At 37.2% G+C, this 27,681-nt stretch overlaps 1 protein-coding gene across 1 annotated transcript in view; it reads right to left on the reverse strand.

Moving 5' to 3' along the window:
• The window catches only part of FAT4 (FAT atypical cadherin 4), a 235,259-nt gene that overhangs the window by 109,967 nt on the left and 97,611 nt on the right, over nucleotides 1-27,681 (reverse strand). The window contains exons 2-4 of the mRNA XM_044682210.1: nucleotides 17,944-18,075; nucleotides 10,066-10,327; nucleotides 6,895-7,245 (exon numbers count right to left, since the gene is read on the reverse strand). Of these exons, the coding sequence (XP_044538145.1) occupies nucleotides 6,895-7,245; nucleotides 10,066-10,327; nucleotides 17,944-18,075 (745 nt within the window). The remainder of the gene's footprint in view (nucleotides 1-6,894; nucleotides 7,246-10,065; nucleotides 10,328-17,943; nucleotides 18,076-27,681) is intronic.

The raw sequence follows: 27,681 nt of genomic DNA on the forward strand, positions 1-27,681 counted from the left end.
TTTCTTTCTTTCTTTCTTTCTTTCTTTCTTTCTTTCTTTCTTTCTTTCTTCCTTCCTTCCTTCCTTCCTTCCTTCCTTCCTTCCTTCCTTCCTTCTTTTCTATTTTCTTTCTTTCTTTTTCTTTCCTTCCTTCTTTCTTTCATGAAGAGAAAATAATTTTTATTCATGACAAGGATAGCTTTGACTCTGGGCATGTGTTATACATCTAGAAAATACATGTGGACATTTTAAAACAGAATTACTTGTGAACTTTTGTGTTATCTTTCAGCTCAGAACCATTTTTCTTTGTATGGAATGTTCAAACCGCAAATGGAAAAGATGAATTATTTTGAAATTCCATACTTTGGCCATCTATATTGGAATGTATATTTTGGGGGATTTTATATTCCACCTTCTAGCGCCACTGGAAATAATCCAGCTTTGTAGCCTCAATGGTCAGTGCACTGAAAGCATTCCCATTGATTGATCACTCCAATACCTTTTACATCATCCAATGATTGAACTTGTCAAGTTTGGGGAAAGGCCATATACAAAATTATAAGTAACCAGTTACTGGGCATTTTATTGTCATTCCCACTTCAGTAGCTCATTAGACTTAAGGCTTTTAAAGTAGTTTCTTTTGATGTACACTGTGTAAATATCATCTCCATTCTTATTGTTAAGGGAAAGAGAGTAGAATAAACCCTTATTAAGCATCTACTATGTGCCAGGCACTGTGCTAAGCACATTAATATAATCACAACCCTAGAAGAAAAGGAGTCATTTTTTATCCCCATTTTGCAGATCAGGAAACTGAGACAGACAGGAATTAAATGACTTAACCATTATCACACAGCTAGGAAATGGTGAGGTAAGATTTGAATTCAAGTCTTCCTGACTCCAGATCCAGCACTTCATCTGGAAGCCAGGGTCTGCAGAGGCGCTCTAGTCCAACAAGTGGGGGAACAAAAATTCTCTGTAAAGTGGTCTTCTAACATTTCCATTGTTTAGAATTGTCATTGAATGCTGGATTAGGGGTCAGAAATAAAGGGTTCACATTTCATCTCTGGTACATCCTGTTTGATGTTAGGAAAAGAGATTTGGCCCCCCTGAGCCTTCATTATATTTTAAGATTTATGGAGACCTCATCACGTCCAATCAGTTGTGTGATGGGACTTGTCATTGGGGAAAAGGTTTTATGCTATCTAGTTATCTTTGTTGGTGAATCCCATTATGTCTCTGTTTACTATGAAATATGTAGATTGCCTACACTCAGCAACTCTAATGAAGACCAGATTCACAAAGTATTCTGCTTGACTCTTTTAATTCTGAAAGATGTGTTTGCTGGCCACTGTGGTCTTGAAATATATGAAGGCTAGAAAGTTGTTGCAATGGTTTGAGACCCTCTAGATTCAAATCATCCCATGATCCTAGGTTCAATTCTCACCACTGACATTCTTTGTGTGATCTTGGGCAATCATCAGATCTTCCTGGGTCTCAGTTTCCTAATCTTAAATGTTGGACTAATAGAGTTGCATAATTTTTCAAAGAGAGAACTTGCTGACTAATATAAGTGCATGGTCAATTTTTAGTAAACAAGTATATCAAAATACATTTTTATTATCTTTGAATAGTATAAAGAACAGGAAGCCTGTCTTATAATTCAATTCATTTAGCAGGAAACTATTCTGATACAGTATTCAGTACTGAAACAATGACACAAGGTTACTTGAAAAATCAACCAGCCAGTTAAATAAACAGAACAGAAAAGGTGGCCTCTATTTAGTAGACCATGTCAGATTATAAGTGTGTGTGTGTGTGTGTGTGTGTGTGTGTGTGTGTGTGTGTGTTTTAGGAAAGTCTGTTACAACCTCAAGCTAAGCTTTTTATCTCTTCTAGAAACTATACTTTTAAATTTTAACTCTGAAATAAAATTCATTACAGTTGTGTGTCTAAATCTGTGAATTAACGTTACCCTAGTTCATACTGAATAAATCATAAATTTATCTTCCTGATCTTAAATTGAAAGTTGACAAAATCCTTCAAAGTCAAGATGGAAGGCAAAATTTTAATTTCTTCACCGGAAGTTGTCAAGCCAACCTTAGATTTGTTGCAGATAATGTTGAAGATAAGGTCAAGTGGATTTTTGATCAGCCACAAGTTGGACCAAATGGCCCCTGCCTAGCCTGAAGATCTCTTAATTAAGTATTGACATTTTAAAATTGTTTAAGAGCCAATTAAGACACCCTAGTGCATTTGACTGAAGAATTATTCAATTCATTGATCTCTCAATTTTTATAAATTGTTTTCTTGAAAACATGATCACAAGTTCTTTTTGCTTCAGAAGATTAAGGAATCCTACTCCTTGCTAAGGTTAACCTTTGATTTTGTTATTTTGAACCCATCCTCCTTTTTCTTTTCTGGGAGGTTGCCCCATTCATTGATCATTCTTCTTTTTAAAGAGAAGTTTGGCCAACCTTCATTCTTCTCCTGGCTCTGCTTCTAACTTTCTAGACTTTAATAGCACGTCCCCAACAGCTTCCTTCCCATTTCTCAAACTTCACCAACACCCCCATGGCCCCCTCCACACACACACACACACACACACACACACACACACAAAACATATACCTAACTTTTAAGGTCCCTTTTATGTGTTATCTTCCTCTCCTAAATCTCCTACAGAGCATGCATTACAGGCATGAAATGTCCTTTTTACATTTTGCTTGTATTTGTATCCTCAGTTCTTAGTGTGGCACCTGGCATACACAATAAGCATTCTGTTGTCTTTCCCTGCCTTGCCTGATTCTCTTCCTTCTTTCTAGTTTCTTATCTGCTACCTTCCAACATGCTCAAGGCTGCCTCATCATCAAAACCTAGCTAACCAGCCAAACAAACAGCTTCTCCTTGGCCCTTCTTGTCCATTGACTCAAACGAACATCTAATATCTTTCATTACTTTCATCTCTAACTTCCTCAAAAGACTTATTTATGTTTCTACTTCTATTTCCTCATCACTTTATTATCAACTTCGCAAAGCCTTCTAACTCTATACAGAAACAATTTTCTCAAAGCTCTTGTGTGCAATTCTAATGGCCCCTTTCAGCCCTCATACTCTTTATTTTTTAAAAACATTTATTAATATTTATTTTTAGAAAAGTTAACATGGTTACATAATTCATGCTTTTACGTTCCCCTTCACCCCCCCCCCCCCCGAGCTCCCTCCACCATAGCCCTCATACTCTTTAAAGCTATCGGCCGCTTTTTGACACTCTTGAATAATATTTAAATATACTTTTACCTCCCTTGCTCCCAAGACACTTCTATCTCTCAGTTCTCCTTTTTCCTGTGTTTTCATTCCTTTTCAGTTTCCTTATCACCCACATAAATATATTCCTCCAGGGATCATTCCTGAGTCTTCTGGCTTTCTCTCTACTTTTTTCCCCTTGGGAATCTCATATTCTCCCATGAGTACAATTATCTCTATACATATGATTCCCAAATTTCTATACAGAGCTCATATATGTACCCTAAACAGTAGTCTTACATCACCAGATGCCCTGGTCCACAGCCTCAATCTGTCCCAATCTGCTTATTACCGCCATACTCATAAATATTTCTATCTCTGTTGAGTGAACACTTTTCTACATGGGCATCCAGGTCCATACCTTCAGAAGTCATCTTTCAAGCCCAAGGCCTGCTCTACACTCATACATCATTTCTACAAAATCAAAGGTTAAGTGACTTCAGTGGGGTCATAGAGATTGGATCAGAGGTGAAATTTGAATCCAAGTTTTCATGGCTCTAAATCACTCTTATCCACCATGCCACATAATATAGTGATTTTTATAACTATTATTAACAACAGAAATCTTACATTGAAAGAATAAAATAAAATATTATAGAACTTACCATCATTAACATTTTGGATATTACATATAAAAATAGCGGATCTGAGATATGGGTAACGAAAGATTCCCTCACATCACTTTTCTCTTCCTCTCTCCCTCTAGTCCATAATTTAAACAAATGTTAAATCTAGGCTCTTTGGCTCCTTTTCTTCTGGACAAAACTGAACTCCTCAGCCTCACATTTAAAGTCTTCTACAATTTGGATACAAATTACCTTACATAAGACTCTAGTCATACACTCTGTCACATACACTGCATTCCAGACAAATGATAAGACTTTCTCTTCCCTGAGCAAACTCCGGCCTCATATCTGACTTTCAGAACTCATCTTCTCTTAAGACTGTTGATATTCCCAGTTTTCAGTAATCTTTCCCACTTTAAACTTTTCTAGATTGTTTTGTCTGATTCTCTTATGTCCCCCTTCCTTCTCCATCCTTTTATTATACTTAGAAGGGCATTCTGTGTATCTTCCCAGAAGCATGTATATTTCTTTGAATGACAAGAGTCATCTCATTTTTGCCTTTCTATTATTGCTGGCTCTAGCACAGTGCCTACATCTAAGAACTGTTAATAATATTGAATCAAGAGTTTTCAGCACATAATAGGATATATTGATAGAGGAAGACCTGAACTGAAATCCTACCTCAGATGTTTATTAACTGTATGACCCTGAACAAGTCATTTAACCCCTCTCAATCTCAATCTTCTGATCTATAAGATGTGTGCGTGTGTGTGTGTGTGTGTGTACTTGTCCCTCTAAGATCCAAATCTAGGAGAGAGATATTAGAGTCCTTTTAGTCTAACCCCACATTTTACAGATTTGCTAAAGGTTTCATGTCAAAAATGGAATTTGAACCAAGTGAAGAATCATTCTACTTTAAGAAAACATTTCAAACAGTTTCCAGATTCTTTGGCTTCAAATTGTTCTACATCACTGTCCTTCTTTGCCTTCATTAGTTATGCGACTTTCTAAATGTTCCTTAGAACTGACCTTGAGAGGAAACAGGAGAGAACAAAAGAGCAAAGATAGAGTACAATATGAAGATTGCTTAAAGGTCATCCCACCCCACAGCAGCCAGAGCAGTCTGTTACATCTGATGTACATTATTTAGACTGTCTTATGTGCTATATGAAATCTATTTCCTTCCTTCTGGGAGCTGAGCCTCCATTCGTTCTTAGCGAAGCAGGATTTACTCCTGTGGGATACATGACGAAGAATATAAGCAGTTTTCTTCCCTTGACACAGGGAAAGTCAAAATGTTTGCATAGGCAGGCTGGACTATGTTGCTCTCTGCCATTTCATATTTACATTACTGGAGAATGGCCAGCAAAGTTAGATTTTAAAAGAAAATTGGGAAAGTTCTTTTTCAAATGCCTCAAAAAAGATGAGGTTGTTATAGATTATAGATTTTAGGGCTGGAAGGGCCTTATGAAGATTATCTTGTCCAATCTCTTTCATGTTACAAATGAGGAAACAAAAGATGCATAATTTTAGGGTACAGTGGAAAAGGGAAAACCTCTGGAATCAGAAGACCAGAGTTTGAATTCTACCTCCAATAGTAAAAACTTGTATATCCACTTAACCTATCATGTCCTCAGTTTACTTATTCATAAAATGAGAGGATTGGGCTAGATGAGCTTTGAGAGATTCCTCCCAACATTAGACCTGTGATCCTAAGTGAGTTACACAAAATGACACAGCCAATTAATAACAAGGTCAGGATTTAAATCCAGATCTCATCTAGAAAATGAGAGGGTTTAAACTGATGACCTCCCTTCTGCTTCTAAACCTAGGATTCTATGATTTTCTAATTCCAAATCCAAGGTTCTCATCAGGAAGCCAGTGTTCAAAGATATACAAGATTCCAGTAGAATATAAGTTCCTTGAGGGCAGAGCCATTTTGGTTTGATTCTACATCCCATATTTTCGAATAGTTCTGGAACACAGCAGGTCTTAAATAAAGGCTTGCTGGTTTGAATTAAATTGAGCTATTAGTATCATGGACTCTAACACAACAAAACATACTCAGAGCTAAAGGATCTATGTTTGAGAAATGATCACGTGGATGAAGTGTGTTAGAAAACTCTGCTATATGACCCAAGGATTACTAACTACGGCTACAGGCAAAATTAGGCATAAATTTGTAAGTATTTCCTAACGCTTTCTCTTTAGTCTTTCTCTTACTAGAATTTTATTTATACCTGATGTTTTACTAAAGAATTCCAATTCACAGCATTTAAAGCTGTCAGAAATCTACACAAAAGGTCTTAATTATAGCTCTTACCTTGATAAACGAATTCCTGTATGTGTTACAGTAAATACACAAAAGATGGAAGAAAAGTTATTTAATCAGGAGGAACAAGAAGAAATTCAGCACTTTAGATGGGTTCACTGAAACTTCCTTTATATTTAGGTGAGTAAATAGTTCTAAAGACAATTTAATGCTATTTTCATGATAGAATATTTATGATAATAATAGGACTTAACTGAAATTCATATAGTACTTCACAATCTGTAGAGCACATTAAATATATTATTTCACTTGAGCTTTTCTTTTCTGAGTGAGAAGAGTCATGCAAACTATGTCTTTTCACTGGCATTTGGAATGCTGCAGGAGGAAACTTGCTACAGCAATTCACATATCAGAAGGCTTCTGTCACCTTAGAGTTTTAAAGAGTTTCCTGGGGAAACTGAGAGTTTAGATGATATGCCTAGAATCAGATAGGTAAGTTTGAGTCTAAATCTTCGGGAAACCAAGGCCAGCTGACCACTCATGATACCACTGGCCTTCCCCATAGTTCCCATATTTATTAGTAAAGGTAATATTATCCCTGTTTTATATAGGAGGAAACCAAAGCCCAGAGTAGACAAGTGACTGTTCTATGGTCAGTGAGCTTTGAAATAGGTCTTCATGCTTTCAAGTCACCCTGATCCACTTTGCCATACCACATAGCTATTTTATAACATATCAAAAACAAAGTTGAATGCCATATCAATTACTCACCATCATCAGCATCAGTGACATTAAATATAAGAATTGTGGATCCAAGAGGTAGATTCTCCATTAAAGATGTGCTATATGATGTCAAGCTGAAGACTGGTGGATTGTCATTCACATCAAGAATATTAAAATAAACACGGATGGCCATGAATTGTCCTCCACCATCTTCTGCATGGGCAGTGAGGATATAGTACTGCCGTGTTTCATAGTCTAAACTTCGAGTCAAATTAAACACTCCAGTGACTGGATTCAGGAAAAAAATGCCATCTTCATCATCTTCACTCACAGTATATGTAATTTCTCCATTCACACCAGAATCGTCATCTGTAGCTAAAATGGCAGCAACCAGAGAGCCTGGAAGAGAATGAAAAATACCACAAAAATCAATTCCCTGATGACCATTATTTTTGGAGAGATGAAATCTTAGACCTATAATTTCATCAGTGTGGAAATTCCATCAACTTAGATTAGTCTTCTGCCAAAATGTAAAGTCTTAAAAAGTTGTATGGGGCACCATTAAGTTAAATGACTTACTTGGAACATTGGCTTCTTGTTCTTCCATCCTTGACTGGAATCTTTTTCTGTTTGTCTCTCATTTCTAGAATATTTTTTCTCTTCATCTCTACCTACTGTTTTCTTCAGGTTGCAACTAAAATCCCATCTTCTACAAGAAGCCTCTCCTAATCCCTCTTAATTCTAGTGTCCTTCTCCTGGTAATTTGTTTTGTTTTTTTTATTTTTTTTTATTTTATTTATTTTATTTTAAACCCTTAACTTCTGTGTATTGATTTATAGGTGGAAGAGTGGTAAGGGTAGGCAATGGGGGTCAAGTGACTTGCCCAGGGTCACACAGCTGGGAAGTGTCTGAGGCCAGATTTGAACCTAGGACCTCCCGTCTCTAGGCCTGGCTCTCAATCCACTGAGCTACCCAGCTGCCCCCTATTCTCCTGGTAATTTTATTTATCTTATATATAGTTTATTTTTGTATATAGGTTTGTTTGGAGTCTCCTCCACTAAATTTTTTTGTACAGTGTCCAGGACATACTAGATATTTAATACATATTGATTGATTGAGTAACTTGTAGACAAATAGATGGCATTCAATTCAACAAATGCAATTGTGAAAATCCATGGGGCACTTATGATAGTTCAGTTGTTGTACTATGCACCAAATTTAAAAAGGGATCAAATGAAAAAATCCCTGCTCTCTAAAACTTTATATTGCATTAATATGTGTTGTTATATTATTATTCTCACTCACATTCTATGATAAAGGAAAGATAAAATTTCATGTTTCTAATAGGTAAGTACAAAATCTCTATTTTGGTAAAGAACAAATTTACTCAGTTATTGAAGTAACAATTATTATCCAGTAAGTCAGGCTGTGTAGAGGGAGAATAATTGAAAAGATAAATCTACTTCAACTTCTCTTCTAAGAGAGAAGGTAAATTTGACTCAATCATTGTTATGTTCATTTTAGATGAAGTAAAAGTGGATTTCATACTTAATAGACATTTGCATTGCTATTTATGCTTTTAACATTATTTTCTGAAAAAACTTTATTTCAAATATTGTATCAATAATTTCTATCCAATTTTCCACTTGAATCCCTGTATTAATACTACTGAGTCCATGCAGTCATCATCCATGAGCATCTTCTTGCAAAGTCTCATCATGTTAGAGTACCAACCCAAAAAAAGTTCCTACAGGTTTTGTCAGCAGAATACAAGCACTGAAAGTTTCTACCAAGTTTTGAATACTTGTAGGAATGCTTGGATGAATCCTTTTGTCTTTATTTCTCAATTGTCCAAGGGCTAACATGGATTAGAATGGAGATGTACACTACAACTTGCCCATAGATGGATGAATGCTTTTGTTTATGGCCAACAAAATAAATGGTCTTGGAGTATATAGAGAGACATATAGCATGTACAGATTTAGTATATATCATTTATGTTAGACAAAGGAGAGTCCACATTGTTGAAATTAAAGAGCTCTGAAATATTTCCATAGTAAACTAAGAAATGATTCAAAATCTTTCCCCCACCCTTTTTGTTGTTTGAAATCTCTCCTACAAAATGATTAATATGGAAAAATGTTTTATATGATTGTACATGTAAAACATCTAAATCTGATTGCTTATAATTTCAGGAGGGGGCAAGAGTGGGAGGACACTAAGAAGAGAGAGAATTTGGAACACGACATTTTTAAAAAAATGAATATTAAAAATTGTTTTACATTTAATTGGGAATAAATAAAATATATTTTTTAAAGTCAAACACCTTTGTGGAAGAACTATTATTGTGACATAATGGAAGAAAAGAAGAATGATGACATCATATAAGTGCTTTCCAAAACTGTGAATATTCTTTTAGATCATGCTACTTTTCTACAAAGTTTCATAATGGATAACCTCAAGAAAAATTCCAGATTCAAGCTTTGGGTTTTGTCAAACATTGGCTAAGATAGCAATAGATATCTTATGTAATAAGTAATTGTATGATAATTTTCATTCTCCTACAGGCTTTTCTAGGGGAGGGAGAGGTTTCTTTTCTTTTCTTTTCTTTTCTTCTTTTTATCTGTCTTTTGTATCTATCACAGACCTTGAACAGAGTAGGCACTTAACAAACTATTACTTAAAATGACCTTAACATATTTATAGATATTCTGTATTATTTCTAAAGACATGAGAATTGAATATTCAAGAAATGTAACCATCACCATCACAATTTATTCAAGAATACATTGAAAAGGTAGCTGAGTGACTCAGTGGATTGAGAGGCAGGCTTGGAGATGAAAGGTCCTTGGTTCATACCTTGGTTCAGAATATCAGATAGTTCCCAACTTTGTGACCTTGGGTGAGTCACTTAACCCCCATTAACTTATCCTTTACTGCTCTTCTGCCTTGGAAACAATACATAATATTGATTCAGAGACAGAAGGTAAAGAGTTTTTTTCATGTTTTTTTTTTGTAAGATTACATTGAAAAGCCAAACAGTATTTTGGACCAGATAACTATACCCGTGAAAGATTTTTGAGTGTCTTTAGAGCCAGCGAAAATTTTTATGGCAAATTTGTAGTAAAAGTTAACTAAAGCTATTAGTTAGCAATAATAAGCAATGATAAAGATGAAAACAGAGAGCTACATGAGAACGGCAATCTTCCTGTTACTTACCAGGTGTGGTATCTTCTGGAATATCAAAAGAGTACACAGGTCTGGAGAATTTAGGTATATGGTCATTAACATCACTGATAGTGATATTTATCCTCATATCTGAAGACTGTAGACCATCATCTGCACGGACCAGCAGGGAGTACTTGGAACGGCGTTCTCGGTCCAGGCGCTTGGTGGCAATCAATTCTCCAGACTCGGGGTCAATATGGAAGCTGTCATCTGCACCACTAATGATTGCATAGGTGACAAGAGCATTGGCACCCTAGAAGAAAAAGAAACCGAATCTAAATTACTGATGAAAAAAACCCCAACAAAAAACAAGGTCTTTTTTAAATGACCAACTGATCAAAATAACATTTGTTCTATCCTCCTAAGTTTAAATATTATTTCAAAATCTCATGCTTTGGAAACAAAACATAATTATTCATCGTTTCATCTAATTAATAAAAAATAATGAAGCCTCTAGATCATGTGTTAATTTTTTAGAAATTCAACAAAAATATTTAGTTAGCTAGCTATGATAGACAGTATGACTTGATGGCTACTATTCTGAACCCGGAATCAGAAATTAACCAGCATTTCCTAAGTACCAACTAAATATTGGAGAATGTGATGGAGCTTAGAGCAACAAATGCAAGATTGAACCATTTCCTGGCAACCGAGATTTTAGAACATAAATTTGGTGAGATGGCATATTCATAAAAATTTATCATATAGAGGAAGAAAAAAGCTTTGGTTTGGTATGGGATGGGGAAAGTCGGTGAGTTCATCAATAGATAGAGAAGGTGATATATTGGGTTTTGGAGAGGGGAGTCAAAGACCCTTTAAGAAAAGGAAACAGCATGAAAAAAGTCAAGAAGCAAAGCCAATTAGACTTCTTCTTCTGAGAAGGGGTCTTCATTTAGGGAAAGAGTAGGAAATCAGAAAAGTTGGTAATTGATTAGGGAAGGCAATGAATGTCAAGCTAAGATTATCCAACAAAATGTTTCATCTTGGGCAATCACAGTGTCTTGTATACAGTAGGTATTTAATGAGTCAGTTGAATGAGTAAAGATACCATTTCTCTGGGCCCCCATTTCTTCATCTAAAAAATAAGAGAGTTGGACTTGCCATTGAGTTGTGTCCAACTATCTGTGACCCCATTTGTGGTTTCCTCAACAAAAAATACTGGACTGGTTTGCTATTGCCTTCTCCAACTCATTTTACAGAAATTGAGGAAATAAAGTTAAATGACTTGCCCAGGGTCATAGCTAGCAAATGTTTGAGACCAAATTTCAACTCAGGAAGATGAGTCTCCCAACCCAGTACAGTTGCCAATGAAAGACTTAAACTAGGTGATCTCAAAGGCTAACCTGCAGTCTAATCTCCAAGTCTAACCCACAAACATCTGGGAGATTTTATCCTGTAGGTGAAGCATAGCTAATGGGCTAGGACTGCTAGATGGACTGAAGGATTTTGAGAAAATGAACCTGACAGCAAGATGAAGGGATGATAGCATGGAGTGAAGGAAGGCTGAAAATAAAAGAGCAGAGGTGTGTGGAAGGGGGTGGAGTTTAAAAGTTCCTTACCTTATGCTGGTTCCAGATGATAAGTAATAGATACTGATGAGAGGAAAGGCCATTAGTGGCTTTTGAAAGTACAGTTTTGATAGAGTGGAAGTCAGATAGCCTGGCTTTTAAAGCTATTACATCAGTTGCTATTGTTAATGATTTTTAGCTCAAGGTCAAGTCTAAAATATTGTCCAATTTATTAACTATTCTCCTTGACAATCATATCCAGGGTGCTTTTAATAGTAAAGCCTTAAGAATTGACTCTATCTGCTGTGTTTTGCTGAACTTCACAAGTTAATAATGAAAACGAGAAGATTAAAACTGTTTTAGAACACATTCATCTCAAGATTCTCTTTTAACTGACAGTAATGTCGGTTGTTACGTTTTCAGAAATTTATCCAGAGTTAGTGATGTTTACAAAATCTTTATAGCTGGTGTCTCAGCCAAAGCTTCTGAAGACCAAAGAAAGAATGTTCATGCCACCAAAATTCTTGTCATTGTCAAAAGGCTCAATTTCAGGCAATAATATGATTTCATCAGTGGAAATAATATTTAAAAAGAAGCATGATCATTTGCCTTTGCCACTGCCTTCTAATAGCCATGGAACTTTTCCATTTGACTTGCAGGTGAAATCTGATGTTTTTGTTTTCTTCCCAATTAGAATGTAAAGTCCTTGAGACTGTCTTACTTTTCTATTTGTATCATCAGTGCTTAACAGTGCTTTGCCTGTCATAGGTACTTATTCAATTTAAAAAATCAACTTAAAAATAAAATAAATCATAAATAGGTATTTAGTAAGTAAAAATATACTCGAATACATAAGTAAAACAAATAAAATTGCATTCATTCAATCATTCTGACTTGTAGAATTTATTTAACTAGAAAAATGTAGGAAAACAAAACTCAAGAATACTCAAAAGTTTATTGAATAAAATATGGAAATTTGTGGAAATCCAAATAGAAATTAGAGGTTATCCTTCTAATACCTAACTTCATTTCCCACAGAAATGTAATTCATACACCATGCTAAGAATTCATAAAGACCTGATATCTGAAAGCTTAAAGAGTAATTATTCAATTTTTAAAATGATATCATAAGGAACATTATATGTCACCATCTTTTAAGCACTCTGTGCTCAATCTTTTCCACTGTGGTACTTTACAAACTGAAGCCCATGTTTGAAATGCTCTCTCTTTTCATCTCTACTTCTAGGAATCTCTTGTTCCCTTCAAGACTCTACTCACCAATGCCATCTCTTATACAAGACCTTTCTTGATATTCTTCACCTGAGAATTTCATTTTTTTTTATAAATTAAAACTGTCACTGACTTTTTGGACATGCTGTGTATATAATTTTCATTTGACAGTATACTAAGAATATCTTGAACCCCAAGCCCTAGGGGAGAGGATCAAATCAAGGGAATAAGCTCTGAATTAGAAATGGCCTGGTTGAGGATCAGAAGATGAGTAGCTTCAATAGCCCTGAGCCTGTAATGGCATGATCATCAGATAGGACCAAGAGTTGTTCAATTGTCTCGATACCACCTCTTGTTTAGAGATTGATAATTACATCAAAGTTGCCTTTGTTACTATGATAATCTGTTGCTCTAAGGTTCTACTCAGAATTTTTCACATTTCAAATTCAAATTCAATTTTTTAAAAATTCTGAGTTGCTAAGGTTTGACCTTAAGGTCCTGTTCCCTTCCCTGGCCATCTTGATCCTTCATAGCCATCCTGTTCTCCTCATGAGTTTATCCTCACTGTGTGTCTCCTATTATATTCTCTGAAACCCATTTTTTGTTAACAAAGTAATCTTTACATCAGACCTGTGTCCTTTCCCCAGTAATTATGCCCTATGTTCCATGTATTGTTGATCAATCTGGAATGGCATATCAAGAGTCAAACTCAGATCCAAGAAGAGTGAGATTCAAGTCTCACCTCTGGACTCTGTGACCCTGAACAAGTAACTTAAACTCTTGGTGTTCTAAGACAATTAATTCCCTAAGACTATAATTTCTAGAGAAGATGCTGATCTCCATTGGTAGAAGGAGTTTTCTCACCCAGAATTCATAGGTCCAACTCCTATCTATCTCTAAATTTTGCATTTATATGTGCTTGTTTATGTTGTTGCCCTTAATAGTATATAATCTCCTTGAGGGCCGAAACTTTTTCATTTTGTCTTTACATTGCTAACATCTAGCTCTCTATTGGTTATATAGGAGGTACTTAATATGTGTTTACAGGATTGGAGTGAATTGAATTGTCATGAGTTTTTATTCTGTTACAAAACTTTCCTGATATTCAGTAGGATGACCTATCCAGCAAGATGAACACTTCAAAAAATGTTTGAATACAGGGAGGAGGATGGGAGCAGAAAATTCTCTCACTCAGTCCTTCGCCAGCTGTGTTTAACCCAGTGCCCCATCCAGTGCTTGTGTATTCAGGTGTATCTGGGGCATGTAAAACACTTTCCTCTAATTTTATGGTTAAACAAAAACATCCAATGAGAAGTTTATATTTATGATCTGATTGCATTTTTAAAAAATCATTTGTTCCATTTAACATTTTTTTTTTCATTTTTGCCTTAATGCATCCCAGCTATCAAAGCACCAGCATTGCAGTACTGACTGGTAAAACTGGTGAGCTCTTGCAAATTAGGTGAAAAGCAATGAAAACCCAACAAAAATAATGTTATCTACCAGATACATCAAAAAAATGTTTAGCCTTGGAAAAAGCCTTGCCAACAACCTGACCCAAAGAATGAGATTTCAAGACATCCAATAATTAATTCTTATGAGTCAAGGATGTTGGGGGTTGTGGATGTTAAAATCTATCTATCTATCTATCTATCTATCTATCTATCTATCTATCTATCTATCTATCTTTCTCTTTCTTTCTTTCTTTCTCTCTCTCTCTCTCTCTCTTTCTTTCTTTCTTTCTTTCTTTCTTTCTTTCTTTCTTTCTTTCTTTCTTTCTTTGTGTCTTCCCTTCCTTCTTTCTTTCTTTACTTCTTTCTTTCCTTCCTTTCTCTTTTATTTTTTTTTTCCATTTTTCCACACCAAAGGGCACTAATGTGGCAAACTAAAAAAGGTTTGGTGGATGGCTGACAAATTTATGGGCAGGAATATTGATTTAATTAGCTCTTATGAAAGGTCTCCTTATTTATTTAATATCCCTCAATATACAGCCTCAGCAATGCCACAAGGAACAAATATCACGTTTCTCTTGCCGAGCTATGGAAATAATGTTGCTTGAAAACATTCTGCTCTCCAGAGGAAACCCAGAGACAAAGGCACTGGGGAAAGAATTCTCAAAGTAAATAGCTATAAATTGCAAATGCATTTTACAGCTTTAAGTAACATTTTCAATAACAAGTCCAGCCCTAGGAAACACAGCGCAATCAGCCCAGTTCAGTCCATTAGAGTCGGAATCACTGTGTTTATACAGAGGCTCATGGAGTCCCAAGCTTCCTTAAAAGGCAGGGGGAGGGCAGAGTCAGGTGGCTGACCGGATCTGCATCCAACACATGTTTCAAATGATATTTAAATGAAGCTCCCCATTTACACTTAGCTAATCTAAAGCCATAGTTCTTTCCCTTCAGCCTTCCCTTAGAGCGACTTGAACATATTAATTTCAAACACTTAAACAATCAGTATCAATAGTGAAATGAAAAAAACAAACAAAAACAAAAACTCTGGTAAATAAGCATTACACTATGAAGCAGCAGACTCTGTTCTTGTCTGGTTTCTAGACAGAAGAGCTGAGTGATTCTAGATAAGACATTTTGCTTTTGTTGTTATTATTATTATTATTTACTATTACTATTTGCATTTGAAAAAAAACTGAAGCTGGGGCAAGTTAAGTGGTTTGCCCAGGGTCAAAGTCCTACCAGATATCTAAAGCAAGATTTGAATTTTTTTTGGACTCCAAGTCAAGGACTCTAATGAAAGCCCATTTTACAGTGTCTCTCTGAATGCAGGGTATGGTGACCCTAGAAGGCAGGGCAAGCTAGTGACCTCCCATACTCCTGATTCTGGAGCATTGTACGTCTTGTTACATCACTCGACTGGATCTCAGTGGGGTAAAAGATGATATTTGGGGGGCCAGTTGAACTCCTTAATGGCCTTCCTCTTCTTCCAATATGCCTTCAAAGATAGCTTTCATGCCGAGCCAGGACTGTGGCTCCATCTCCGGCCCCTGAAGGGTCTGAGTGACCTCCGTTTTTCTAGTTTGAAGCCATGTCATGCAGAAAGCCACTTCTCTGGTCAGCTCTTCTGTCTTGCCGATGAGCCAGCCCTCAGCATCTCTCCCGTTCCTTTGGCCATGACCTCATTCATGGGGGTTCCTTAGGTCGGTTAAGTTCTGGGCCAGTGAAGGCCCCTTCCTGACACCTTGGTTACCCCTCTGTCCGCTCAGAGCCCTCATTTCCTCCTCGTGTTTCCTTGAGCTAGGCTAGCTCCTTCTTAAGGCCTTCGATGTACATGTCCAAGAGGGCTCTGGCCGGTTCATCCCACACCCGAGCCAACGAGTAATATCAACCTCTATTGTCAAGTACAGTCTTCTCAGGCCCAAAGCAGGCTCAGAACAATATGTAAAGGGAGCCTGGACTTCTCAGTGATGGCAACAAGTAAGCATCTGATTCCAGAAGTCCTCCATAGTCTCAAAATGGCGGCTCTTGATGGAGGCGAGCAACGGGCGGCGATGCTCATATTCTGAAGTCTTATATTTCTCACTCGCTAGCATTAGTCAAGCATACATTGCAGAGTCTGTATCATTAATCGGCTGCCTGACCAGCCACTTATAATGATTTTGTGCTGTTCTGTATCGTTCATCGCTTATGTCCTTCTATGTTTACATCAGCTCTGAACTGTTGGGCACTACCTGTCCTGGCGGTCTACTGTACGGAGCCTCTGCACGATGGCAACATGACAATGAAGGCATTCCAGGAGGGGAGCAAGACGTCGCCAGGACTGACATGATGATGGCAGTTGGGACAATGGGGGGAATCACGGGACATGCTCTGGCAGTCCAGGGGAACCCCCCCAACCCTGTACATGCTCCTGGATTGCCTTTCTGGTGTCCTCAAAATCATCCATGATGTGTCAGACCCCAAACTCTACCACTAACACCCAGGAAGGCCCAGGGGTGGGCTCTTCTGAGAAAATGTGGAGATGTTCCTGGGCTGGAGGGCGACAAGCTCCCAGACTGTCAGCAAACAGGTAAGCCCTGATCCGCAGCTTGGGCTCCTCTGGCAGTGCCAGGGTTCCTCTTCCTGGCCCAAGGCAATCTCACCGGCCATGGTATTATACCAACTTCAAAACATTTTCCAATAAAATTCTTTCACACTTCTGTCCTGAATGGAGTTTGGAGCAAGTCACTTTACCCATGTCTGCTTCCATTTCCTCAACTGTAAAATGGACATCGTAATAGCACCTCCCTCACAGGGTTGTTGTGAGGATCAAATGAGAGAATATTTGTAAGGTGCTTAGTAATCCTTCAAGTGCTATATACTATTAGTTATTAATGCCAGCTATTACTATTAACTATCAGTCCAGCACCCTCCTTTTATAGATAAGGAAATTATAATTTGGTGAGGAGAAATGACTTCTCCAGGGTCATATGGAGTAGGGTGGGAAGAAAACAAACATTTATTAAACATCTAGTATTTGCCAGATAATGTGCTAAAAGCTTACAAAAGTAGTAAATGGCAGATTCAGGGCTCTACCTCAGGTCCTTTAACTCCAAATTAGTTGTTCTTTCTACTAAGCCAATTTGCTATACATTAGCATTTGTCAAATAGGCCTTAATTAAGAACTTTTATAATAAAATGAAGCCTAGCACATCATAAGATTGTGAGCTTCTTTAACTATTTTTCACTCTTCCTTGCATCCCTGGCGCTTAGCAAAATGTCTGTCTGACCCAAAGTAGGCTTTGAACTTGCTGATTTGACTTGCATAAGAAAAATAAACTTTTTATATAGCTCTAAACCTCAAAGTTACAGACAGAAAAAACTCCATGAAGGTCCTAATTCCTAGCTCTCAGGTGCATGCCAGCAAAGTAGATTCCCGTAGCATTAAGTTAGCAGGCACAATTCCTTTGTTTTTAGAAAATAATATGAGTGTGAACAAAAAGAGGAACCAGGCTCACAGTGAACCATGTCATGGCTAGTGATCAAAGGGAAAAGAAATGGCTTTCTCTTTTTCCATCATAGGCTTCTTCCATTTGGATTTAGGAATTAATGGTCTTTGGGAAAATATACTGTCTTTAACCACAAGTGGCTGAGACCATTCATTACATGGGAACTTTAGGAAACAAGCATAATGCTACCTCATCAGCATCCATGGCGGTCAGCTGCATTATCCTGGAGCCATCTCCGATATTCTCTTCTACTGTCAGGTCGAGGGTATCTGTTGGAAATACTGGTGGATTGTCATTGATATCCTGGAGTGTTATTTCTACCTACGGGAGAACAAATAATGTAATATTTAATATTCATATGAATAATATGAATTCTACTTGTTTTAAATATGTTCTGTAATACCATATTTGGATAACATTAATAGCACGGGTTGTCAGATGAAACACACCAACCCAATGAGTAATCCCAATTTTACTAGAAGCAACCAAGCTTTGGTCATCCAATTCATAGATATCAGAAACATTCCTGGGTAGGGTGGTGAAGTCTACAGAGGAAAAGTCTAAAAGGACTTGAATTTGTGCTGTGTAAGGATTCCTTAAAGGACCTGGAGACCTTTGCCTGAAGAAAAGAAAACTTGAAAGGAAATAATGGCTATCTTTACTTAATTGAAGCTCTATGATATGAAGAAGATACTGGACTTCTTCTGCATGGCCCCAGCAGCCATTACTAAGAATGAGGAATGGCAATCACAGAAGTAATTCTTTTGAAGTAAGTACTTCCTGACAATGAGGGTATCTGAAAATAGAATGAACTTTCCCAGGAAGAAATGGGCTTCCTAAGACCAAAAGTTTTTAGGGGCAGATGACCACTTGTCAGAAATATTGAAGTGATTTTTATTCAGATATGGGTAAATGGATGAATTAAGCATGTTTGCTAAATGCCAGGGACTGTGGTAAGTTTAAGAATACAAATCCAAGTAAAAGAGAGTACCTGTCCTCAAGGAACTGTATGAATAAGACAATATACAAAAGGGATCAAAATTGGGGAGACTTAGATTAGATAGACTTTGAGGGCTCCTCCTTCTCTGAGACTTTGATACATTAATCATATACTCTGACATGTTAATGGGAACTAATTTAAATGGTCTTCCACTTGAGTTGTTATTGTATTCCTAGTTTTGACAGCAGTGGAGAACAAGTAGGACTGAACACCATGTAGCCTTTAAGTGGCCCGTGGTATAAAATCATTTCCATAATGTCACCCCATTGAAAATGAAGCTCTGAGGCAAAGAAAAATTCCCATTTTTAATGGTTGAAAAAATCTACAATTTTTTCCCCCTCTAAAGGGTATACCTCAACTTTGGGAGGAAAAAAAATATTTTCCCTTCCTCTCCCCATATTCACTTCCATCTCCAGTGCTGATTTTCAACTCAAGCTAAACAAACATTCCTTTGACATGTAGTGTTTATAGATTTTTACAAATATTAGCAGCTTTGTTTGAGCAATCCAAGCCAGGGTTATTTGCTTCGTGCCCTACCTAAGCAAAATTGTTTAGTTCAGAAGATTGCAGAAGTCTGAGTAAATACTGGGAAGCATGTGCTTCCTCTTGGAACTGGGCCCTAAAAATTCAAACCAGAGTGAGAAAAAGAAAGACTAAACTGGAATTATTGATAAATAGCAAAAGCTGCACCCAACCAAAAAAATTCCAAAGAGATCCCAAGCTGCTTTGCTGAGGTCTGAACAGTACTTCCCCCCCCCCCCCCCATGAACTGTTTTGAGAAGCATGTAGCACTAGAAAAAGATGAGTTTGGTGTCTAGAGACATAAGCTCTACTACTGAATACATTTTCATTATTATTTCCCCTCTGTGGGCTTCAGTTTCTTTATTTGATGCCCTAGATTAGAGGATGTTAAAATGAAGTCTATGGACACCCCAGGCATCTATGAGAAAAATGCATTTATTTCAACTATCATTGAACATTTCCTTTTCATATTTAACAATGATCAATTATTAATATGGGGAATAAACATCATTCTGAGAAGGGATCCATAAAATTTACCAGTATTCCAGAGGGAACCATATCACACACACACACACATTACACATACATGCATACATACACACACACACAAGTTAAGAATCTCTAGGTTGGATGATCTCTAAGGTATCTCCCAAATCTAAATCCATAATCAACCTTTTATATGAACTCAACAATTTCCCAAATAAAGCTCTGATGAAACATCAATAGTCATTTTTCTATTTTTATTTTCTTTGTTTTGTGTCAAAGGATGAAATGGTCCTTCTCCTAGTCAATACCAATCCCTCCCCAAATTGTGGGCTTGATCACATCCCAACCCATTTCCACCTTACCTCTTCTAGTACTAGCTCTTTCATTACTCCCTACAAACACATCCAAATTGTTCCCATCTCTAAAGCACACAAAGACGAACACACACACACACACACACACACACACACACACACACACACACACACACACAAACACATGCTCACACATATTCTTCATCTGACACCACCATTTGCTTAAGCAATCACTTTATATAGTTTTTTTTCTACCATTTCATAGGCAATCTTCTGAGGAAGAAGTAGAAATGTATCAATACTAGTTGCCTACATTTTCTGTTTTCTAACTGAAACTGTTCTACGCAGGCTCAGAAATACCTATTTCCTAACCCAGTGCCCTTCCCCAGTCTTTATTTTCTTGTTCTCATCCTCTTGAATCATCTCTAGCATTTGACTCCGCTAATTGTCTCATTCATCTATATATACTTTCTTTGGGTCTTTCTGACCCCTGTCTTTCCTTTGTTCTTCTGCCATCTTTCAGACAGTTCTTTGCAGTCCTTTTGCAGATTTGTCATTTGGGACTCATTCATCTTGTATGTGTCCAGTCTGGACCCACTTACTATCTTTCAACACTTTCTTGGGGATCTCAAGTCACCATGGTGTCAACTACTATTTCCACAGACTCCCAAATTGATATTTTTAGCCTTCATCTCTCTTATGGACATATCTAATTGCTTGCTTGAAATATCCACTTGAAAATTCCTTAGGCATCATGAATATAACATGTCCAAAATGGAAAACCTTATCCTTTCCTCCTAGTCTCATCCTTCTTTCTTTCCGTTTTTTTTTTTAAACCCTTGTACTTCGGTGTATTGTCTCATAGGTGGAAGATTGGTAAGGGTGGGCAATGGGGGTCAAGTGACTTGCCCAGGGTCACACAGCTGGGAAGTGGCTGAGGCCGGGTTTGAACCTAGGACCTCCCTTCTCTAGGCCTGGCTCTCACTCCACTGAGCTACCCAGCTGCCCCCCCCTTTCTTTCCTTTTTTAAAATTTTCTATAAAGTTTATTAATAATCACTTGAAATAGAAAAGATAGATAAGCATAGATTTAAAGTTTCTTACTCTAAGTCTGTCTGACTCAGCCTTGCAAGATTCTCCATCCATCCTCCTCCTTGCTCTGAGTTCTATGCCAAAAAGAACCTCATCCTTTTTTCTAACTTCTAGTCAATGAAGTTCATATCCTCACGGTCATCCTAGTTTCCCTCATTTTACCTATCTAATTGGTGGATTTCAGGTGCTAAATATCTTTTGCATCTGTTATCTTTCCTCTAGGCCCTCATCCTTTCTTGCCAAAGTTACTATAATAGTTTCCTAGCTCCTTATATTCAATAAATAAGACTTTGCTTTATCTACACATTAGTACTCCTTCTATTGACACAAATTCTCTACTCCTTAATAGACAGTCTTTACATACCTGTCAGATCTATGGAAAAGGAAGGAATTTGAGACAAAGCAGGAGTTAGAAAACACTACAAAAGGTAAAATGAATAATTTTTATTATATTAAATTTAAAAGTTTCTATACAAACAAAACCAATGCAACCTAAATTAGAAGGGAAGCAACAAATTGGGGAAAATGTATAACAAAAAACTCTGACAAAGGTCTAATTTCCCAAATTTATAAGGAGCTAAGTCAATTGTGTGAAAAAAATCAAGCCATTCCTCAACTGAAAAATGGTCAAGGGTCATCAATACACAGTTTCAGGTTTAAAAAAATCAAAACTATCAATAAGCAAATGAAAAAAATATTCTAAATCTTTCATAATTAGAGAAATGCAAATGAAAACAATGCAGAGGTTGCCTTTGTATTCTTAGTACTCAGCACACAATAAAGTGCTAATAATTTCTTATCAACTTACCAACATATCTCTAGAGTCCAGGTTCTTCTGTTCTGCCCTATTTATAAGAACCAGAGCAAAAATGGAACTTATAAGGCCATCAGGTGTCATCCCCTTCTGTACCTGCCAGTCCTGCGTTTCTCACATAGAAGTATGAGGCTAAAGGGCAATCTATGACCTAGGAACAGCCTCAGTTAGAAGTATTTGGATTTACTGGATTACAGATACTGATTTATTGAAGACTTTGTTATTCCTAACAAAGAGCTTTCATCTTTGACAAGCTGCTTATGCTATCTAACTGCTCACTTTATACTCGCTGGCTCGCAGATCATCAGCATTTTTTTCTGATCTCTGAGTCCTTAGAATTAGACCCCTGCTAAGTGCTGGTCCCAATACCTGCCTGCCCTTCTCTTGGTCCTAGCTGTATTTTGACTAGTCTCATGACACAGCCAGAGCCAATCTTGGACTTTGGGTGTTTTGATCTCTGGTTCTAGTGAAGACACACGTACCATTTGCCACACATGCACACATGACTGAAATTTAAATATGATTTAAACACAGAAATTATGATGCAAAAAGGACTATGATTTCACTCATCTAGGGGATATATAGATAAGAAAACTACATCTACCAGCAAAGATCAGGGCCATCTCTGCAATGTTTAATCTTGGAAAGCTGCCTAGATCACAGAGAGTTAAGTGATTTTTCTGGAGTCAAACAATAGTATGTGTCAGAGGGAAACCTCAAACTCAAGTATTTGTGACTCAACAGCCCCCTTTCTAGCCACTGTGTTATGGTTGTCTCTCAAGGAGACAACAGCATCTTACAGTCCTTCTTAAGCTCTAAATTTGTTTTCTTTTAGGATATATACACAATGAATCATTGTGGTTTACTTTTAATCTCTGGAATGCTAAAGCAATGCTTTAGGCAATATTAGAAATTTTAAACCCTAAATGCTGTATACTCGGTACACTACTCTTTGCAAAGGCAGAGGGAAAGAAAATGTAGAATAGTCTTCTTTACCATTAATCCTCTTATAAATGTCTGCAGGCAACAACCAAGCCTGCAGGCTGTCTGAGAGGAGCTTGGTCACTATAGGGCTAACAGCATGGCTGATCAACTGACAAAGGAGTGGACTGCAGAACTCAAAGATGCCTTTTCCCTCTTTTATAAGGATAGAGATGATAGTAAAACATCAAGGGAACTGGAGATTTGAATGAGGTCATTTGGGTAGAACCCCATAGAAATTGAATTAAAGGGTTTTCTTAATGAAGGAAGTGATGATGGTAACAGCACAATTGACTTTCAAGAATTTTTGACAATGATGGCAAGAACAATGAGAGAGAGAAGATGAAGAAGAAAATCAAGCAACCTTTGTAAGCTTGATGAGGATATTATATGATAAGGGCTATAATGAGTGCAGCAGAACTTGGACAAATGATGAGAAAGTATGGAAAGAAGTTAACATATTGAGGAAGAAGCTGATCACTGAAGAAAAAGAGACATGATCATGGGAACAGATATATACAGACTATGATGAGTTTGTACAGATGACAGCAAAGGGAAGGCATTCTACAGAACATGTTTTATTTCTTATACACAATTGTTTATTTGCTTTTTCTTCGTTACTTCTCTGTAAAAATGCATTGATCTTCCTCCATTGTCAAAAGGATATCCCTGGGTAGTAATTAGGCTTTTATTTCACCATGATTTTCTTTACTTTCTCTTATCATCGTTATCCTGAAAACTTATTTTGGAAAATATGATCAAGTTTAATATTGCCATTTGACCAGCTCTAGATATAGCTAAAACTTTTGCACATCTAGACTTAGATGAAGTTGGTGAAATGAAAGAATTTTGTGTTTATGCCTCTTTTCTTCTGTTCTTCCCTCCTTTCGTCTTCCCCCCCCCCCCTCAATACTGTATGGACGACCATAGACAATTAAAAATACATATAATTTACAAAATTAGTTCTCACATATTATTTTGGTATTGCTGCACCCATACCAGAAAACATTTTCTTCAATTGTCACTTGTCATTAACAGTTTGCTTAGCTCTTTCTTTTTACAATTTGCTTATGGCATCATTTTTTCTCGAATACATTTGAAGTTTTTATGTTTTTTCAGTAAAGATACACTTTTTAAAAATCCTCAATCTAATTTAGAAATGTTCATTAAAAGTTTGTTATATATCTATATTTGCATGTATATGTAAACACATAAGCATATATATGTGAATGTGGAAATGGGTGTATACATACATATAAATGTACTTATCCTGCAGAAATTTGAGCTTGGAAAATGTTTCTTAATATGTGGCACTACTTGGAATCCAGACAAAACAGAGGACAACAAATGGCAGTAATCCACTAAGACGCATTTTTCTAAGGTATCAGTATTGAAGTACAGGTGAAAATGAATAATTAAAAGGCAAAGAGGATAGTAAACATATAGGACAAAGAACCTTCCAATCAGTATTTGACTCTTCTTGAACAATTTCCTCCTCCATTAAGCTGATTAAGTTTCCCAAGCTAAAGCCACTAGTAGATCAGGACATTATGTATCCTAAACTTATGGACACAGCTAAGATCAGAGCTATAAGTAGTAAAAAAAAAGACAATTGTGCCCGGCTACAATTAGATTCAAATTGTCAATGAGGGCTTTAGAGTCCTCATGTAAAAATATTATCCAGGGGCAGGTAGGTGGCTCATTGGCTAGAGAGTCAGGCTTGAAGGCGGGTGGTCCTGGGTTCAAATTTGACCTTGGACATTTCCTAGCTGTTGACATTTGAATCATGGAGAATAACTGGGGTCAATTCTTACTTTTGATACTCATTAGCTTTGTGACAAAGGGCAAGTCAGCTAACTTTGCCAAACTTCATTTTCTTCATCTATGAAATGGAGATGAAAACACTATAGAATCTACCTCAGTGTTACTATGAACAGTAAAGGAGATATACATACATTTGTTCATTGCTATATATATATGTATATATATATATATATGCTTATGGGGTAATAAATAATAGATGTAAAATAAAAGGAGGAGATATAATGTATATGTATATATATGTATCTTTGAAAAATTTAAATCAGTTTATTAATTACTTTATTTATATATTAATTACTATTAACTAATTAATAGTAGTAGTTGTAACAATAATATTATATGCGTATGTTTGTATATACATACATATAATAATATTTACATCATCTACTGTCTGCCTGGCATTTTGCTAAGTGCTTTGCAGATATCATCTTATTTGATCTTTGCAACTGTAAGAGGGAGATTTTAGGTATTTTATAGATATATATTTAAAGTGTGACCGCCAGGAATCAACAATTCAGGTTGATTCCATAATTAAAATAGACCCAAGTCAGGACTGGGTTTAAGGTAGTTTATTTACAGTTAGGAGGGTAAAAGGTAGGGAAATAGAGAGAGGGAGAGGCTAGCCCAGGCCTGCAGAGACCTGGACAGAGAGAGAAGGTTAAAAGGCTAAATAAATGAGGCTACGAGCCACAAGGCCTAGCAATCAGATAGGCCGGGGCCTACTTAAGGTAGAGTTTGGAAGAACACCAAAGGTAGGCCGAGGAAGTCAGCCTAACTTACCCACGTGACCATTCAGAGTGGAAGCCGTCTGAGGTCTCAGCTGAGATCTGTCAGTGCCAAGTTCAAAGCTGGAACTGCCTCCACAGGAAGTAACCAACATACTTAAAGAGATGGTGTCTCTGTTACTTCCTGGGGGTCCGCCTCTAACTCAAGTGGACCAATGGCAGCCTCTACGCTGATTTGGACTGCCCAAAGGGCCGTCCCTTGTTCTCGATTTGTTACTTATTGTCACGTGTGGGTCACTCCTCTCCCCTTCCACTAAGTGAGGATGACATCATCTCTATGCCTGTGTAAGTAGAGTTTTGACTATGAATGGGCCGGAGCTCCATTTACACACACCCTAACCCAATAGCACCATCTCCTCTGCTGCAGTGCATTCCTTGGGCCACATCAAAATGATCCATAATGGCTTTATGCCCAGACTTTTGCATCTGTCTTTGCAGACTGAAGATTCCACTGCTGAAGAGAGTATACGTTTTCATATGCAAGAGGGAAGGGAAGAAAAACATGGAGATAACCTAGCACAAGGAAGCATTTCTTTAAATCAAGTTCAACTTGGAATTTTTCCCAAACTCCATCCACTATTCTAAGTTTTGCTCTCTAGAGTCCCACAGAACATAATCATCATCAGTGCTGTCCATGTGACCCTTGAGTCTTCTCTTTTGAAGGCTACCAATACCCTTTTAGCATGAATTCAGGTCTCTTCACCATTTAGGTAGCTCTCCTCCACACTCTCTCAGGATGATCACTAGCCCTCCTAACACACAGCCTCCAGAACTAACAAAACACTGCAAATGTGTTCCCTCTAGCGTAGAGTATAATATAGTATTCAACTTCTGGCTGTTCTCCCTATATTTAGGATTTGAACACAGGTAATTAGGCTCCAAATCCATACTCTTTACAGAAGAACATACTTCTAGTATGCCTGATGAGTTAATTTTTAAATTCATTCAAAAATATATCTTAATCTCATTCAGTATAAATAATTTTGTGTTAGATGCTGGAGGAAATACAAAATTTAATTAAGACAGTATCTCATCTCATATATATGAGATGACATGAAATAGCATTGTATGTCTGAGAAACTGACTTCATGGGAAAATAATGAGCGATGGAAATAGCTCCGTAAATATGACGAGATACAAACATACATACACATGTATTTATGTATATATAATACATATATATTTATCTTTAGAAGTAAAGAGACTTTATCAAAGCCCATTTTACAATATAATCCCTCTCCTCCCTCCAGGCCAATGAGAGTTAGATGATTTAAAAGGATGAAAACCACTTCTGACTTTAAGTTCTTCTGTTTTCTCTGTATTTTGAGAGAGTGACAGACTTCTATGGGGAAACCAGTAGGGAACATACTGGGCTGGATTCCATCTTCCCCAAGAGAAGAGATGGCTATGGCAGACTCCTGGAGTCATCAGAGCAGAGAATTCTCTGGGACTCCTTGCTGGGAATCACGGGCAGAAGAAAAGCAAGACTAGCCTGCTATAGTTTGCCAGGTGAGGGGAGCCTAACTGGGTCAGCTGCAGAGAGAGATGCAGTCAACACTGCAGATGGTGGTCTGTGAGACCACCTGGTTCCTGCTTGCAGCTCTTCTATCTTCTCCATCCTAGACTAGGGAGCTTCTTTTGTCAGCTGACTATCCCATTTCTTCCTCTGATAGGGAAGTAATGATGGAAAAATAAAGAAACAAAAAACACTTCTTCTTTTCCCAGTAAGTTAGAAGTTGGGTGACCTAATTAGAGAGAAAGTGTGTGTAATTTATAGCCACATAGTGACGACTATTCAGACACCAAATATTTCATTTGAACTTGGTATGTGAAAAGAGTAACCTAAAAAGCCTCTGAGCATTTGGGACCGAGTACCGTAAGAATGGAAGGGGTAGGCAGGAGACAAAGGCTGCTTCTGCGTGTGGGATCTGGGCTATCTGCAGCTCGCTGCCATTTAACCGAAGGGCCCTTTGACGCGAGTTGCTCTTTCTTTCTGTCGACCTTGCCAAGTTGGAAAAGTGGAGTCATGGCCTATGTCGGAACTTCGCAGCAGTCATGATTGGCTGGCTAGCTGACCTTGTCTGGCGCTAAGGTACTAACTCAAGTATTCTTC

Source organism: Gracilinanus agilis, chromosome 6, assembly GCF_016433145.1.
Source record: "Gracilinanus agilis isolate LMUSP501 chromosome 6, AgileGrace, whole genome shotgun sequence".
Classification (NCBI taxonomy): Eukaryota; Metazoa; Chordata; class Mammalia; order Didelphimorphia; family Didelphidae; genus Gracilinanus; species Gracilinanus agilis.